At 34.9% G+C, this 19379-nt stretch overlaps 1 protein-coding gene across 14 annotated transcripts in view; it reads right to left on the bottom strand.

The window, feature by feature from the left end:
- Window positions 1-19379, bottom strand: part of ST7L (suppression of tumorigenicity 7 like) — a 92209-nt gene that overhangs the window by 20654 nt on the left and 52176 nt on the right. For 12 of the 14 annotated variants that reach the window (XM_061121139.1, XM_061121145.1, XM_061121140.1 and 9 more), the window contains 3 exons: window positions 11163-11313; window positions 7650-7742; window positions 2469-2608 (listed from right to left, as the gene is read on the bottom strand). In XM_061121139.1, coding sequence (XP_060977122.1) covers window positions 2469-2608; window positions 7650-7742; window positions 11163-11313 — 384 coding nt within the window. Of the gene's footprint in view, window positions 1-2468; window positions 2609-6840; window positions 7408-7649; window positions 7743-11162; window positions 11314-19379 lie in introns of those variants that run through there. The other 2 variants (XM_061121141.1, XM_061121142.1) reach the window with 2 other exon arrangements.

Raw genomic sequence — 19379 nt, 5'->3', positions numbered from 1 at the left:
ACTCATTTAGCCCTCACAAAAATCCAAGAGGTAGTACTATTCTCATTTTACAACTGGGGGGTGGGGAAGGTTAAGCAACTTACCCAAGGTTGCACAGCCAATAAGTGTCACAGCTGAAATCCAAAGCAAAATAGTCTGGCTCCAGAGCCTCTGCTCATAACGACTCTACAATCTGTCCCTTCTCCACCTTGATAAGGTGGCACCATCCAGGAATTATAAATTCCTCTATTGGGGATAGAGTAGAGCAAGGGCTTCTTAAGCTTTAAATGTATATAGAATCCTCTGGGGATCTTGCTTCTAACAATGTCCTGGGTGATGGTAATGCTCCTGGGGCAGAGACCACACAATATTAAGTGGTAAAAAGAATGTGAACCTCTAGTTCTCTTGCTGTCTGTCTACTAGGGTAGTTGCTTATTGAGTTTATAAACTGGAGTCTGCCTATATTGCTTTCATTTCCCATTAATTCTTAAATGGAAACAGCCCTTCGAACTGCTGCATACCGAATATTGATTTGCAGGTACTTTCAGTAAATACTTAACTTTTAGGAATTTAAACTGTACATGTAAAGGCCATAGGGATAAAATCTAGCTGTAGAAGTTTGCTGTCAGGCACATTTTAAACACTACATACCAGCAACACATACCAAAAGATAGTAAACAAATGTCTGTTTATTGTTCATCAACTAGAATCACAGTAAATTAATAACTTTTGACCTAAAAAAGAAGCTTCAACTTTCAAATGGATAATTATTTATTATCAGACACTGCTAGGAGCTTGTGTTATGTAATCCTAAAGGCTCTTTTGGTGCATCAGAGATCTCTTAGGTAAAGGCAGACACGATATACCAACACATGAGTACAGCAGACAGTGAGTGCACTCTACATTAATTTTAGCCAGTACCTCATGGAAGGACACTGCTAACAATTACTATCTCTCTACTCTAGATTCTAGACCTCCCTCCTCTCTCTATTCTACCTCCTCCCCACTGCCCTGAGAGACCATCTCTCCCACTGCTTTTCTATGATCTCAAATACACAGCTGTGTATTTTTTCTGCTTGTCAAATGGACGGGAGTCTCTGTTTAGTCCATTTTTTTCCATGCCAGATTACACAGTGAGGTCATTTCAGTTTGAGACACACACTCGCCAATCAGCACCACTGCAAGCAACAGAGTTATGGTGTGATCAGTAAGCTTGCTTTCTTTTTTTTTTTATTACTTTTTTTATCTTAGTAAGCTTTCTTTTTATACTGAGAGGAAGCAGAAGAGTCAATTTCCAACCCGAATGTCTATACTCCCTAAGCAGCAGTAAAAAGTCATCCTTCTTGCAGCCGGACCCAGAATCAACTGGAGTCTCAAACTCTTAGGCCTACAGCCAGTGGCAACTTAACACATTATAATAGTTGACCTTCAGGGAAAAAGAGAAACCAGTGCTCTCACTACTGGTGCCAGAAGAAAACCAGCTAATCTTTAAGGCACAAAATAAACTATTCTTAAGGCAGGAAAAGAAAGTGTGAGGACACAGGGAGTTATAATGGAGGCACATAGAGAAAAATAAAGAAACTGCATTACCAAATAAAGGCTAATATTTCTATGGTTCTCAGTGCTTTTCTATTTGGGAGTATAATGAATTAACATTTTCTTTTTGGGTTTGAACTCATTACTTGGTAAAAATGCAAAGATGTACAAGACATGTCTTTTTTATTAGGCTCAGAGATTTAAAGGGACTTCTCTTTGGTAATTTTGCTTTGAGTCAGTGACATTAATTAATAGGTTTATGTAGAAAAATTAATAATCACAAGATACTCTTTAAAATCAGTCCTCAAGTACTTTCTGGACCTGGGTCAGGAAATGGGGAAGCAGTTCAAAACTAAAGGGTAAGAAGGAAAATAAAGGTCTGCAGATGGTTCTACATCCAAGGTTGGGAAGATCAATAAGAATATGCACATATAATAATAATGAGGACTTCTGAGTGAAGGGGCACATTCTGAAGCCAGGACAAATGTCTCAACTGTCCTATCTACCTACTTATTCCCTATCCTAGCTGCACTCTTGAATATAACATCCAGCAAATCCTTAGAATTAATGATTTCATTTAAATGGAAAAAACAAAAGGCCTTTGTACAAAACAAGGAATTTTTTTAAAATGCCAAAGAAAATGCATTTAAAAGGGCTGGATTATTCTTTAACTAGTAACAAGGCTTGTGTTTACCACCAAAAGTGATCTACAAAGACCAGCTTTATAATTTATGACATTGTATTTTCAAAACTTCTAAGCAACAAAAATATAGCTCAAATCACCAAAAACTTATGTTTGACATATTTATGGCAGCAACCTTACAAATCAATTCCTGTAATTTACTTTATAACAAATATCTTCCACTGCTCAACTGGTTTAGCACAAACAGATCAGAGATGGTTTCTTGTGTGTTTTACAAATATTCTACACAAGTCCTTGAGATCATACTTACAGCTTTAGCAAAAACACCCATGATCTCAGGAAACTGGTGTGTAAGAAAAGCTATCATTGCTGTAGAAGAACATAGTCCTGCTGTGAAATGGATGAAAAAAGGAATCTCCTTCTTTGGGTAAACAGAAACATGATGAAACGCTGCAAGAGAGAAAAGATAGAAATAGATTTTATTTCAGAATATAGTGTAAGCCAGTTTTAATATTTTCAAGTGAAATCCATTTCTAAAAACTAAAAAGGAAAAATTAAAAAAAAAAAAAAGAACACGAAGTCTCTGGCCAAGCAAGGTAGAAAGAAGTTATCAGTTATTTATAGCATCAACAGCACATCTACACAGTTAGATGACTGTTGGGAACTGGGAAAAGGATGGCACTGTGGGAAAGAGCAGTAATTGTAGTCATGCTGAGGTGGTTTTGAAAAAGAGCTTTGTCACTTACTAGCTGTGTGATCTTGAATAAGTTGCTAAACCCTCTAGCAGTTGCCATGGAGTTGTTATGATGAACACTGTAAGCACTTTATAAAGGTGTTGTTTTTTTTTTATCTTGGGGAGCTCAGACATGAGTACAGAGATCAAGAAATAGACATGTGGTTGGAGATTTCCTAGAACAGTTAATAATTTTACCCACTTATTAATAAGTGTCCTATATGTGGCATTTCATTGAGCACTGTAAAAATCTAACCAGAACATCAAAGTCCTAGATTCTGAACATAAATGGAGTCTATTGTCTTATTTTTACATTTACACATTTACTCAGGTATTATTTTTCTAGTGATTAGATATTTAATTACCAATAGTATTCAAGTATTTTTCTTATTTGAAATGTGAAACTACTTGAATAACAATGATGACAGTAGCTTATTACAATGATTGGTACACAGTAGGTGCTCAATAAATGTCTGTTAAACTGAGAGCTATTCTGGGACTTCAGTTGGCTGCTCACAGGGTTGGACACAGACCTAAGAATTCCTGATGTAATATCCTGCATAGGTAAGGAATGACTAATTCAGTGCTGAATCAAGTTCAGCTATAAATTTAATGTTTTAAAACATAATGATTCACAGAGAAGATGACACCTAAGTTTCCTTCAATAGACAGGATATTTTTAATGTATTATATACTATCTTTAGAAAGTACATACCAAAAAGCAAACTCATTAAAAATGCAGAAAATTCCCAGAGCCTTGTGTCATGTTTAAAGTAAAAGCACACCAAATCTGAAATTTTTTAAAGTTAGAAACATTAGAAGCTGTGAACAACATTGTGCTTTCAGTACCCCAAAAAAATCAGTCCCCTTTGCTCTGTCCCTCAGCCATGAGAGGACAACTTCTTCTAGCAAATCAAAAGATAAAAACCATGGTATTTGCAAAGATAGGGAACAAATACTTACATATGCCAATGTTACTATAGTTGCTTTTGTGTAAGACAGCAAAATTAATAATATTAATTAAACTATAGCATTTTGTGGTTTACAAAGTGCTTTTATTTATATTATTTTTTTCAATAATCCTAGGAGATAGTATTATTCCTACTTTCTGAGGTAGAAAACTGTATAGCGTTAATAGGATAATTTTCTAAAATAAGAAATTTTTATACTGTAGGAGAGATCCAATTGTTTCTTTTTGGATTGCTTTCTGTAGATTCATTTGTCAGTCAATGTTTGGCTAATACATCAAAATAATGGATGACTAGTACAGAAACACTCCCTTAGAAGTAAAGTTCAAATTTCATCACTGGCTTGTAGAGAAAAATTTGTCAGGAGGCATAAAAGACAACTAAACAGCTATGTGAACTAAGGGAATAGTTCAAGTCTGAACTTATGAGGTTCATAAGCAAATTCCAGAATGCCTTAAGTCATATCAAGGTTGAAAGAGAACTGAAAGCAAAAAACCTTAAGTACTCTTGGGTATTAAAGCTCCACATTAATAAAAATTTGTTCATTTTATCATAAAGACAGAAAAAATACTCTAAGAATATACAGTATAATCAAACTAAACCCCCCAGAATATCCCTCCTCTCACAGCTCCTAGAATTTGCAAATGAGTAGACCCCCTAGAAATAACAAAGTCCTGCCAAAACACAAAGTCTCTGTTCTTAAAGGCTATGGCTCTGACAATACAAAATAATGTGATGATTTTATTCACATTACTATGAAAGCTTGCCTTATATTATCAGGCAACCTCTGTAATGATTTGGGGGGCATTATTTTAGGTTAAATGTATTAGCCTAATGTAATACACTCTTGCATATTGATGTTCCACAATTAAAAATTCATTCCTTTGCCTTAAATATCCTTGTTCCCATTAAAATAGAAAAACAACACCTACTATCATCACCTGAGGAAAGAAAATACTTCTAACACTAATGACCTTCTAATTGCCAAAGTCAATGGATTCTTCTCAGTAATTACCTTACTTAATACCTTGGATACTCCTCCTCACTTGGAATTTTTTTTCTCCTTTTAGTTTCTAGGATACCTAGTTCTGGTTCTTGTCCTGTCTCAGACCATTCCTTCACTGAATCTTCTGACTCCTTATCGGCCACCCATTCCTTAGAAATTTTCTTCATGGTTCACCTTTGATTTACATCTCACACTCTATACAGTTTCCCTTAGTGATCTCATTCACTCCTAGAAAATAATGACCCCTAAGTCAGTTTTGTGATGTAGAGGGAAAGAGATATTTTGGTAATTTTGTTTACATGACCTGATCCTGTCGCTAGGCCACAGCAGATTGGATTAGGGATGAACACCTGGGTAAATCTGATTTACTCTCCCAGAAGTTTTAGAAGCAGGACTGAGATATTCTTCATTCTATATTATCCTCCTGAATCGATGACATGTAAATTCAGAGCTGCACAGGGGTATCAAGTCTGGCTACATGAGTGTCTAAGAAAGAGAGAGCCAAACTGCAAAGAGAAAGATAAAAATAACGCAGATACACTGAGAAAAGCAGAAATGAAAGCTCATACAAAGAAAAGATGGAGGTGGGGAATGAAAAGGAAAAGTGAGAATAGGAGAGACTGAAAAAGGCAGTCAGAGACAGAGACACACAGAAAACTGACTCCTGGAAATCCTGATAGCCTTCTGGTTCTGGTCTCTTCCAAGGTGCAATTATAATTGTTGCCTTTGTGTTCTTTGAGATAACTCAGCCTTCTTCCAACAAATTCTCTTTATTTTTAAGCTAACCTGAAGTGGCTCTCTTATACCCAAAGAGGGCTTACAATAGTTACTACTTATAAAACATATATTTAATAATATACATATTATATATAACTTACAAACATATCTTAACCCCATGTATGTAGAGATATAAAATATAAAGGCAATGTATGTATATGTTAAATAGATTACATAATAAAATATTTAAACATATAACACACATGGATGTGTGTGTATGGTTGACATGTCACATATGCAACATACTCAAAAATAAAAATTGTGGGAGAAAAATATCAGCATACTCAACTTCCATAAGCTCTCCTAAGTTTTTATCTATCTGTTTGAACTTTTCAGTTCTTAAGTCTGATGGCTGTAAAACTGCAACTTTCCTTCCTAGACTTTAGTTCTAATGGACCCAGAATTGTAAAAACTGTGGTATAGATTCATAAAAGGAAACTAGTGTTTATAACTGTCAGCATCCTTATGTATCAGTTAAGTCATAAAAAGGATAATTAGACAGAAATTTACCAGCTCATAGAGAAAAAAAGTGAGTGGATGATAAGGCAGCTGAGACAAAAAGCACAGACTATTCTTTCAAAAGTTTAGCTTCCTCAAAGCAGGAACTAGACAAAAGCACTTTCAGCAGTCACAACCCGATGTATTTCTGGTTCTCCTCTTGACTCTTGGACTGTTTTTTGTTTTTCTTTTTTAATTGGGAAGTACAGTCCCTCCAATTTCACTCTACTTTATAAAGATTATTTTGACTATTCTGGGTCCTTTAACATGCCATGTACATTTTGGGATCAGCTTATCAATTTGCAAGAATTGTATTGAATTAATAGATCAATTAGAAGAGAATTGTCATAAAAATAATATTGGGGCTTCCAATCCATAAATATGAACTATCTCTTTATTTATTTAGACTTTCTTTAATTCTTCTAAGCAGTATTTAGTGGATTTTAAAAATCTCATACTTCTTTTAATTTATTCCTAAATTGTTTGTTCTCTTTGATGCTATTCTCATTGGGTCTGTTTTCTAGTTTACATTTTGGATTATTCATTGCTGGTATATAAATATGACTGAGTTATATATATATATCAGTATTATATCCTGCAACCTTGCTGAACTAGTTTATTAGTTCTAATAGTATTTTTATGGAATTCTTACGACATGAAGATTATGTCATCTGTGAATAAAAACAGTTTTTCTTCTTTCTTTTGAACATGAATGCTTTTTATTTCTTTTTCTTGTTTGATGGCATTAACTAGAACCTTTAGTACAATGCTGAAGAGAAGAGTGCAGACATTCTTGTCTTGTTCCTGATCTTAGGGGGAAAGCATTCAATCTTTCACCATTAAGTATGATGTTAGCTGTGGGTTTTTTGTAGATGCTCTTTATCAGGTTGAGGAAGTTCCCTTTTATTCCCAGTTTGTTCAGAATTTTTATCATGAATGAGTATAGGATTTTTGTCAAATGCTATTCTCCATCTATTGTCCTTTACACTTTCAGATGTTAAAGCAACCTCGCTTTGTGAGGTAAATCCCAATTGGTCATGGAGTATAATCCTTTTTACATGTTGGTGGATTCAGTTTGCTAACATGTTGTTGAAGACATTTGTGTCTATGTTCATGAGAGATATTGTTCTATAGCTTTCTTGTAATGTTTTGTCTGACTGTGTTGTCAGGATAATGTTGGTCTCACAGAATGAGCTGGAGAGTGCTCCTTCTTCATTTGCTGAAAAGTTTGTGAAGGATTGGTGTTATTTCTTCTTTAAGATGACTGCTTGTAAGAAAAGAAAAACAAAAACTTTCATCTGTGTGTCCTTCATTGCACCAAGTACAAGGTTTTAACCACAAAAATATAAAAAATGAACTAAATAATGCAACTATATCCAAGAACTGGCTAAAATAGTACTTAAACAGTATCCTGAACTTCAACCAGAGGTACTTTTAAAATGGGAGAATACTATGAAAAATAATCTAACAACTAATTTTAAGTTTAGAAAAACGTGACTATTTACTTACGAGGTAATAGCTCTCTATCAGCAGTCTCTGTGCAGCTGGGATAAGGATAAAATAGATGGCCTTTCTCTAATGGGTATGGAATCATTCGAAAAGCTGAGGGAAAAAAATATACATCTGTTGACATGCAATTCAATCTCACTTTCATCATCTACTATAATCAAAGCTATTTTGGAGATGTATTTTTATTAAAATGTCTCACAGCATTTTAAAAATTTATTTTAAAAAAATATTTGTTCAGTTGTGCCCGGTCTTAACTGCAGCATACGGGATCTTCAATCTTCAAGGCAGCATGGGGGACCTTTTTTTTTTTTAGCGGCATGTGGAATCTAGTTCCTGGACTACAGGTGGAACCTGGGCCCCGGGCATTGGAAGCATGGAGTCTTAGACACTGGACCGCCAGGGAAGTCCCCCACATAGCATTTTCTTTTCTTTTTTAGAGACGCATTTTACATGAAAGAAACAAAATATGCAGAGGAACAAATAAGAAGAATAAAATTTATTTAGAGAATAGTGAATGTTCTAACTGAAATAAAACTAAAGGGAGTAGTGGAAGATAAGACTGGCTGTGTCCTTCTTGCCTTAGTCTCCTCATTACAAACATAAAATACTTAACTCTCCACATGAGAATTGCACTTCTTAGGGAAATCACACAACTGTTGTAGTTATAACTTCTGTCAACCTTAGAGTTTTCAATGGATCCTAACTTCATATTTGAGCTGTTACCTCAGTTTTCTGTAAGCAGAGCTTAATTTAGATCAGGGGTCACCAAAGTACCTAAATTAAGTATCTAATGGGGTCACCTTTGGTCAGACCTGGACCACTATCTGTTTTTGTAAATAAAATTATATTAGAATATAGCCATGTCTTCTCATTTATATATTATAAAAGGCTGCTTTCATGCTGTAAGAGTTGGGTAATTGTGACAAGATTATGGCCCACAAAGACTAAATATTTACCAACTGGTCCTTTACAGAAAAAGTTTATGCATCCTTTATCTAGATTATCATCCATTCCTACAGACTTCTTAAAGAAGAAATCTTTATTGATCTATTCAACTATCAAAATTATAAGGTTTTTGTTTTTCCTTTAGTGCTTGGATCTAGGAACTTTTGTCAAAATACAGATTTTTGTTTTGCTGCAATAAAATACAGCAACTTTTCCAAAGTCACAGAGCAAATTAAATCAGTGACACTAGGAAATCATTCATTAAGATGATTATTCATGAAACACAGAATCAATCATATACTTATGGAGAACTTCCTATGTGCCAAGCAGGCTAGGCATTGATGACACATACAAAGTGAATAAGATAGACTACATAGTTTTGAGAAGCTTGCAAACTATTGGAGAAAAAAACAAAAGAAAATCTAAGTATCCCAAAACATCGAGCTCCTCAGTTTTAGTAGTTCCGCTTTCACTAATCTGTATATTGTCAGTATCAAGCACAGTGCCTAACGCTCAGCAAAAGTTTATACAGAAGTTCCCAAATTTTCTTGATTCAAGGACACATGGTGCCCTTCATGTCTCAGTAATTTGCTATGATGCCCCAACGCTTTAAGAAGTATTTAACAATTTCACTTACTAAGTAGTGGTTCTGATCAATTTCAAAACTTTTTGTTCTAACAGCTTAGCAGCAAGTTGAAAAAAATACACATAAATTAAAGGAAAAAAGTTATTTCATTTTTAAATAACCATCATTTCTCCCTAATGGGATATATGAGCCTGTTGGACAGCACACAATTTCTCAAACCTCAGAATCACTTTGAATAATACCATCCTCATTTCCTGTTCTACACTGAGTTTTGTGTGATACTTCCTTTAATCATAGCAACTAACAAAAATCCAGCTTTGCAAAGCTATGACAACACTAAAAGAAAACAGAGAATACTGTTGAAATCTTTAACTATCTAGAGCTACAGTTTGAATGGTGTATTGCTGTGTTTCTATGAAAAATTTAAAATCTCATGGCACTCTTGTGAATTTACCAAAATATCCAAAAGTACCTCAGTGCAATGTTTGAGAACTGAGGAGGTTAACAAGTTTTAGTTGTTATTTAGAGAGTGCACTGAATTTATTTTTAAATTTTCATCTATAGCTAATTTTAAGAAGTTACAAATGAGAGACCTGGTAGTTAGTGGAAAATCATTCAATTTTCCAAAGAAATATACAAATGGCCAATTAACACACAAAAATATGTTCAAAATTATTAATTATTAGGGAAATGCAAATCAAAATGAGGTACTATTTCATACCCATTAGGGTGCTATTACCAAAAACCAGAAAATAACAAGTACTAGCAAGGATATAAAGAAAGTGAAACCCCTGTGCATTACAAGTGGAATGTAAAATGGTTCAGCTGCTATAGAAAATAGTACAGTTGTTCCTCAAACAATTAAACACAAAATTATATGATCTAGCAGTTCCACTTCTAGGAGTACACTGAAAAGAACTGAAAGCAAGAACTTAAACAGGTATTTATGCACCCATGTTCATAGCAGCATTATCCACAATAGCCAAAAGGTGGAAACAGCCCAAATGTCCACTGATGGATGAATGGATAAATAAAACTTTGTATATACTTACAATGGAATATTATTCATCCTTAAAAAGAAAAGAACTCTTACACATACTTCAACAATATGGTAAATGAAATAAGCCACATATAAAAGCACAAATGTATAATTTCACTAATATGAGACACCTAGAGTAGTCAAACTCATAGAGACAAAAAATAGAATGGTTACCAGGGGGCTGGGAAGGAGGAAAGAATGAGGAGTTACATTTCAATTGGTACAGAATTCCAGTTTGGGGTGATGAAAACACTCAGGATGGATGATGGTGATGGTTGCACAACAATGTATATGTATTTCACAGAACTGAGCATTTTAAAACATTTAAAATGCTTTTATGTTATATATATTTTACCACAATTAAAAAATTTGGGGGGGATTTCCCTGCTGGTTCAGTAGCTAAGACTCAAAGCTCTCAATGCAGGGGGCATGGGTTCAATCCCTGGTCAGGGAACTAGATCCTACATGCCACAACTAAGACCTGGCACAGTCATCATATACATTTTAAAAAAATAAATATTTTTTAAAAAATTTTTTAAAGAATTAAGTTGATTTCAGTAATGAAAAAAAGTTTCACACTGTACACATCTCGAAACAAAACCAAAAGAAGTCCAATTTAAAAAACATTAGAATAGCAAGCCACATTAAAAAATAAATGAAGGTATATAAATTTTCATTTTCCTTATAAATATTTAATTCACATGAACATACAGCAGAATACCCAAACAGTTTTTCATTCTGCTTTTCCTAAATGTGGTTTTAATATAAGCACATTACACATTTCTCCTACCAATAAACCAATAAACACCATGGAGTTCACTTTCAAACCAATCTGAACAATAAATCCTTAAGGAAACCCAGACAATCTCATTAAAAAAAGACTGCCTGTGAATGCAATGAATAGTCAGGAAGACTAGCACTGCATCCAGAAGAGAGCACTCACTGCCTTCCCACGTGCACTGCAGCAGGTTAAGAGCGCCTTCTATCCTCTTCCAGTGCTGAAGGTGAAAGAACGCGTAGGCAACTGCTTCACTGTCACCCCGCTTCAGAATGTGTTCTGGAGGTAAAATGAGGCTTTTCATCTCTAGTAAATACTAGAGAAATAACATACACACATAGACACACCACACACAGACAAAAAAGAAAATTATGTTAAATTCAAACATCCACAAAAGTGTAGATTCAAATTTAATAAAGTTAACTAGATTTAAAAAACAAACATTAAGCTAGTTGAAATGACAAGAAGGTCTTACTGATAATGTGTATAAAATGCTTGTATATATGCAAATCCCAAAGATCAGAATATGCCTAAAGGTAAAAATAAGGTAATAAATGACTTATGTGCAACTTTAAATACAAAATGGAAACTAAGCTGAAGAAATAATGTGTGAGAAATTATTTATTTTTCCAAAAAAGAATAAATGTAAAAAATTATAAAACACAATTTTGGAACAACATGTTGTGGCAACATTTTTTTCTTTATTTCTCTTTTACTGTGTGTGTGTGTGTTAGTCACTCAGTTGTGTCCAACACTCTGTAACCCCATGGACTATGGCCCGCCAGGCTCCTCTGTCCATGGAATTCTCCAGGCAAGATACTGGAGTGGGTTGCCCTTTTACAGTGAAGGAATTTAATTGCTAAGAAGTTCAATTCTTAAACACAGGGCAAAGCACTATGCTTGTTAGGGAATGCCAAGACACTATTCTCTGGAGCTTCCTAATGTATTGAGAAACAGATTTTTTTTGGTGGGGCAGGGGTCGGGGGGTGGTGCGTGCTACGCAGCTTCTGGGATCTTCGTTCCCCAACCTGGGATCAAATCTGGCCCCTTGGCAGTTGAAAGCACAGATTCCCAAACAATGGACCACCAGGGAATTCCCAAGAAAGACAGATTCCTTAAATTAATTATAATCAGACTATGTGCTTTACTATAGGGTACAGATACATATAGGCATATGGATAGGAAGTATTATTTTTCTAATTTAGCTTTTAATAACAGCTTTATTGAGATATAATTTACATACTTTACAGTTCACCCACTTAAAGTACACAATTCAATACTTTTTAGTACATTAACAGATATGTGCAACCATTACCACAATTTCAGAATATTTTCATCACTTCAAAAGGAAACCCAAATGTATATTACTGTAGCCACTACAGAAAACAGTAGGAGGTTCCTCAAGAAACTAAAAATAGAGTTACTATATGATCCGGCAATCCTGCTCCTGGGCATATATCTGGAGTAAACTATAATTTGAAAAGATTCACAGACCTCAATGTTCATTGTGGCAATATGTACAATAGCCAATCTAAATGTCCACTGACAGATGAATGGATAAAGATGTTGTGTATATATATAAAATATATGTATGTATGTATGTATATATATATATATATATATATATATATATATATATATAATGGAATACTACTCAGCCATAAGAAAGAATGAAATAATGTAGCAACATGGATGGACCTAGAGATGATCATACATAATGAACTAAGTTAGAAAGACAAATATCATATGATATCACTTATATGTGGAGTCTAAAATATGACACAAATGAACTCTTATGAAACAGAAACAGACTCACAGACACAGAGAACAGACTTATAGAAGCCAGGGAAAGGGAGGTGGGAGAGGGATGAATTGAGAGTTTGAGATCAGCAGATGCAAACGATTATAGAGAGAATGGATAAACAGCAAAGTTCCATTTAGCACAGGGACATATATTTAATATCCTGTGATAAATCATAATGGAAAAGAATATAAGAAGAATGTATATATATGTATAATGAAATCACTTTGCTCTACAGTAGAAATTAACACAACAATGTAAATTAACTATACTTTAATAAAATAAATTAAAAAAAAAAGAAACACCATACTCTTTAGTTATCACCCTCTCCATTCTCAATCTCCCTCAGCTCTAAGCAACCACTAATATACTTTCTGTCTCTATAGATTTGCCCATTCCAGATATTTGATACAAACAGAATCATTTAATATATGGTCTTTTGTGACTGGTTTAATTCACTTGGCATATATCCATGTTGTAGCATGTATCAGGACACCATTCTTTTTGTGGAACAATATTATACAAAATAATATTCCATTGTATAATATAAACAATATTATAAATACAAATAATAATATAAATAATATTCCATTATATGGATAGACCACATTTATTTGTCCATTCATCATTTGATGGATATTTGGTCTTCACCTTCTGGCTATTGTGAATAGTATTACAATAAACATTGATGCTGTGAAAGTGCTACACTCAATATGTCAGCAAATTTAGAAAACTCAGCAGTGGCCACAGGACTGGAAAAGGTCACTTTTCATTCCAATCCCAAAGAAAGGCAATGCCAAAGAATGCTCAAACTACCTCACAGTTGAACTCCTCTCACACACTAGTAAAGTAATGCTCAAAATGCTCCAAGCCAGGCTTCAAGTGACACGTGAACCGTGAACTTCCAGATGTTCAAGCTGGTTTTAGAAAAGGCAGAGGAACCAGAGATCAAATTGCCAACATCTGCTGGATCATCGAAAAAGCAAGAGAGTTCCAGAAAAACATCTGAAACATTATTGACTATGCCAAAGCCTTTGACTGTGTGGATCACAATAAACTGGAAAATTCTGAAAGAGATGGGAATACCAGACCACCTGACCTGCCTCTTGAGAAACCTGTATGCAGGTCAGGAAGCAACAGTTAGAACTGGACATGGAACAACACACTGGTTCCAAATAGGAAAAGTAGTACTTCAAGGCTGTATATTGTCACTGTAGTTATTTAATTTATATGCAGAGTACATCATGAGAAACACTGGTCTGGATGAAGCACAAGCTGGAATTAAGATTGCTGGGAGAAATATCAATAACCTCAGATATGCAGATGACACCACCCTTATGGCAGAAAGTGAAGAACTAAAGAGCCTCTTGATGAAAGTTAAAGAGGAGAGTGAAAAAGTTGGCTTTTAGAGTTCAACATTCAGAAAACTAAGATCATGGCATCCAGTCCCATCACTTCATGGCAAATAGATGGGGAAACAATGGAAACAGTGGCTGACTTTATTTTTTTGGTCTCCAAAATCACTGCAGACGGTGACTGCAGCCATGAAATTAAAAGATGCTTGCTCCTTGGAAGAAAAGTTATGACCAACCTAGACAGCATATTAAAATGCAGAGACATTACTTTGTCAACAAAGGTCCATCTAGTCAAGGCTATGGTTTTTCCAGTAGTTACGTATGGATGTGAGAGTTGGACTATAAAGAAAGCTGAGTGCCAAAGAATTGATGCTTTTGAACTGTGGTGTTAGAGAAGACTCTTGAGAGTCCCTTGGACTGCAAGAAGATCCAACCAGTCCATCCTAAAGGAAATCAGTCCTGAATATTCATTGGAAGGTCTGATGTTGAAGCTAAAACTCCAATACTTTGGCCACCTGATGCAAAGAGCTCACTCATTTGAAAAGACTCTGATGCTGGGAAAGATTGAGGGCAGGAGGAGAAGGGGACGACAGAGGATGAGATGGTTGGATGGCATCACCAACTCTATGGACATGAGTTTGGGTAAACTCCGGGAGCTGGTGATGGACAGGGAGGCCTGGCGTGCTACGGTTCATGGGGTTGCAAAGAGTGGGACATGACTAAGTGACTGAACTGAACTGAACCATTGTGTATGGATTTTTATATGAGCAAAGGTTTTCATATCTCTTGGGTTACTAGGAGTGGAATTGCTATGTCATATGGTAAATTCTATGTTTAAGAGGTAATAATTATGTTTTAAACCACTGATGGGCTTCCCTGGTGGCTCAGCTGGTAAAGAATCCGCCTGCAATGTGCAAGACCTGGGTTTGATCCCTGGGTTGGGAAGATCTCCTGGAGAAGGGAAAAGCTACCCACTCCAGTATTCTGGCCTGGAGAATTCCATAGACTGTATAGTCCATGGGGTTGCAAAGAGTTGGACTCAACTGAGCAAATTTCACTTTCACTTTGTGGAAGTGGCAAAAAGTGATGGAAAGGTGGAAAGTGGATAACAGATTGAGAAGTGTGGGGGGGAGAAGAATAGGAAGACATATTCATTGTATAGGGCCAACTTGAATTCTTGAGACTAAAGAGAATAGTACAAGATGCATTCAAGTAAGTGAGCATGCCTGTTAAAGTTGCTGCTGCTGCTAAGTCACTTCAGTGTCTGACTCTGTGCGACCTCATAGACGGCAGCCCACCAGGCTCCTCCGTCTCTGGGATTCTCCAGGCAAGAACACTGGAGTGGGTTGCCATTTCCTTCTCCCTGTTAAAGTTATAACCTATCAATTCTTATTCACATATGAAATGAAATTCTATCTTAAACTCTTGAAGAAATGCTTCCCTTAATATCATAATCCATATCAAAAGCAGCATAATCACAGTTATTGCACTATTCAAATATACTAATTAGATGAAGAAAGATGCAAAATTAACTACTTGTGGTGGGGTCTTCCCACGTGGCGCTAGTGCGGGTTCAATCCCTGGGTCGGGAAGACCCCCTGGAGAAGGGCATGGCAACCCACGCCAGTATTCTTGCCTGGAGAATCCCATGGACAGAGGGGCCTAGTGGGCTACAGCCCATAGGATCGCAAAGAACTGGACATGACTGAAACAACTTAGCACACATGCACAGTGGTGGGTTAGTTGCTAAGTCGTGTCCAATTCTTGCAACCCCATGGACTTCAGCCCTCCAGCCTCCTCTGTCCATAGGATTTTCCGAGAAAGAATACCGGAGTGGGTTGTCATTTCCTTCTCCAGTGGATATTCCCATCCAAGGGATCAAACCCCGCTCTCCTGCACTGAAGGCAGATTCTTTACTGACTGAGCTACCAGGGAAGCCAACTTGTACACCACCTTTATTATTAAAGTAGTCAACTTAAAATCTTTTAAAAATAGCTAGCTTCTTCTTCCAAAGACTGAGGCCAGAGTACACCTCCCCTACTAGAATAAGTTTGAAATCACGTTTTTGTGTCTCAATAATTTGATACCGAATTATGTGTCATGCAGTGCAAACCACATTAATGTCTATTATAAAATATAAAAAGAGAGACATTCCAAAGGTGTCTTAAAAGATATATCCTTACATTTCATTAATGAGATAAACAGCATAAATTCAACAATTGAATTTGTGAAATACTTTGTAAAACTACTACAAACAGGAAGAATTATGAAAATAAAAATTTGTAGTGCTTTCAAATTTATAGACTTAGATTATTAATCAATACATATGGACTCATGGCATTAATACATATAAAGTAATTTTTCTTTTTTGTTTATGCAATGTGCCTTTCCAACACTTACTGGGCTTAGTGCTCATCTTTAATTACTCTTTATTCCTATAACCCAATAAAGCTGAAATTAAAAAGCAAAAAAGATAAAAGAATAATTACTCTTAGTCTTGATGTCTCTGGCTCTCTCCTCAAAGTGTAAGAATGCAGTCTGCTCATCAATTTATTTTAGCAGATGTCACAAGCTATGAGATTATTTACTAATCCAGTTTGGGGACTTAACATTTCCCATTCAGTTTCTTAAAGGAATGCAGCAGAGGTTGTGTCCTGGTCAAGCAAAGCCCATTTGCTGCCTGGCTGGGTTCTCTACCCTTAGTGCCTTGGACCTATATTCAGGAGGGTAATATTCTTTCTAATCCTCTTTAATCCTTGCCCATTTTTTTAAAAACACAGTAAAAGATCACTCACACCAGGCGGCTGTGGGAAAATGGACTCAAATACCTGACCTCTGACATGACTCCTTACGCTCTTTGCAAGTGCACTAAGAGCTTCTTCGGTAGGAAGCAAAGAAAATGAGGCAATCATAGTGTAATCTCCATCATAAAAAGAATATCTTATTTTCAGAGAGGTTCAATACTTAAACCAAGTCTTTTCTATTAGAATTTTGCTTTATTTTACAGATAAAAACATTTCCAATTATTTTCAATCAGTTTTAGAATTCTGAAGCTTTAGACTAATGCCTATCTTTGTTAAGCCACTCAGCAATTATATTAACAATTATTCAGTAAAACTTATAAAAAGTTTCAATTTAATACACATAAAAATACTTTTAGCAATTAATACATATCTATACTTCTCACTGAGCAATATTCTAAGTGACAATTCAGATAGTAATCAAATAGATATGATACCTTTATTAGAAAATGATACTTTAGGATTTTATATTAAAAATCTTTATTATTTAATCATGAAAAAATTGTTTCCTTATGCTACCTTATTTTTTACTATTATGTCTTACCTACCAGCAAATGTCCTTTACAATTTGACTTTAAAGCAAAGCAATTCTTATTTTTTAATTTCCAATAGGACATTGAAATAAAATTTCACCCTCAAAATACAAAGAAAAACTTTCAACTTAAAGGAAATATACTTAAAATAGCCAATTATAAAAAAAATAGCCAATTATAGGATTATTACTTATTTTGTGTCCTCCACAAAGTGCTACTCAGGAATTTTTGCTACCCAGAAAAAGCTGTAAGTTATTACACAATAGAATCATATCCTTTATATTCTACTTCAGCATCTAGCATACTACACTATCCACCCAAAGCAGACCCTAAAACAATTATTAACTGACTGGATCTGATATATATATGTATATATATATAGCAAAAATGTCTTCAAACTCATACCTGTATTTCAGTTTTTACTTAAAGATATTTTCTAACTCTCTGGGCAAACTTAAAACAAAGTGAAAATAAATTCAAGACTACTTCTGTTTGAAGAATGAAGAATATGAAAAGTTAAAAACTGAGGGGTAATTTGGTTTGTTTTGGTTTTTTTTTTTTTTTGCTTATGAAAGGACATATTTACAGTACAAAAATGCAAACACTCCAGAGTCACATGGAAAAGAATATATTACAAGATTGGTGATTAAAGAAAATAAAGATAATAATCTGATTTATATTTGTGTGGATTTCTTTTTTTTAAGCATAACATAAAACACTACTTTTCTTAAATATAGTATCAAATTGTTATGCAACTCACTTTTTACTTCACAATATATCTTGTGTATCTTTTTCTGTCTCTATATAGATCTAACTCATTATTTTAAAATACAGTACAATATTCCATTAAAAGTTGAGTTCTTTTATAAGTTAAGAAATAAGGTCATGCTGAAATTGTACTTCTGTCATTAAAAGGCCAAAAGTGACATAATGTAGCAAAATTCACAAAATATTACATGGCTTAAAAATATGATGGGATCTAAAATTTTATATTCTTTACCTCAGATATAGGTCTTTATAATAGTACAAATCTAAATTACAAACATATCTATTCACTAAACACTTACTGAATGCCCATTATGTGCTAAGTAGAATATCAGACATAAAATGATGCTAAGACAAAAGTCCTGCTTTTTTTAAAAGCTCACAAATAACTAAGGGAGAGATATATAAACAAACCAAATATATATATATATATATATATATATGATTAAGGCACTAAACAAATATAAGAAAGAACATTAACTCTGCTTGGAAAAAGTGGGAAAGACATCTCTATAAAGGAGGCATCAGATGAGCAGGATCTCAAAGAATGAGTAGACACTTGCCAAGCAGAGAAGAGACTGAGCATATATATAATGGTAGGGAGTCATAATGAGACCTAACTAATTCAGGGAATAGCAGTGCTAGAGGTAAGCAACAAAGCAGAAGTGGCAAGGAGCGAGACTGGAGACAGGTACTGGGCCCAGACTAAGAAGGGCTTCTATACACCCAATACTAAGGGGTTGGTCCTTATCCTATAGGCAAAACGGAACAAGCAGAGCTCTTTGGCAGAGTAAGATTTGCTATTTAGATTGATAACTCTGGCAATAGCCAGAGTAGAGAGCAATGGATGGTATGGAGACCACTGAGGAATCTGTTTAAATAGTCCAAGCAAAATTAGGGGATATGCAGATAGATGATTCATTTTGCTGTTCCGTAAAAACTAACACAACATTGTAAAGCAACTATACTCCAATAAAAAATTAATTTTAAAAATGCAGAGAATGTCTGGCAACAAATACACCAGACAGAAACAGTGGTTATGTAAGAGAAGTAGAACTGAGAGAGGAAAAACAGGGGATTATTTTACTTTATAACTTCTAAAGAGTGTGAATTTTTTTTTTTTTAAT

This window comes from Dama dama, chromosome 20 (assembly GCF_033118175.1).
Source record: "Dama dama isolate Ldn47 chromosome 20, ASM3311817v1, whole genome shotgun sequence".
Lineage (NCBI taxonomy): Eukaryota > Metazoa > Chordata > Mammalia > Artiodactyla > Cervidae > Dama > Dama dama.
This window is presented reverse-complemented; position numbering and strand designations above follow the sequence as displayed.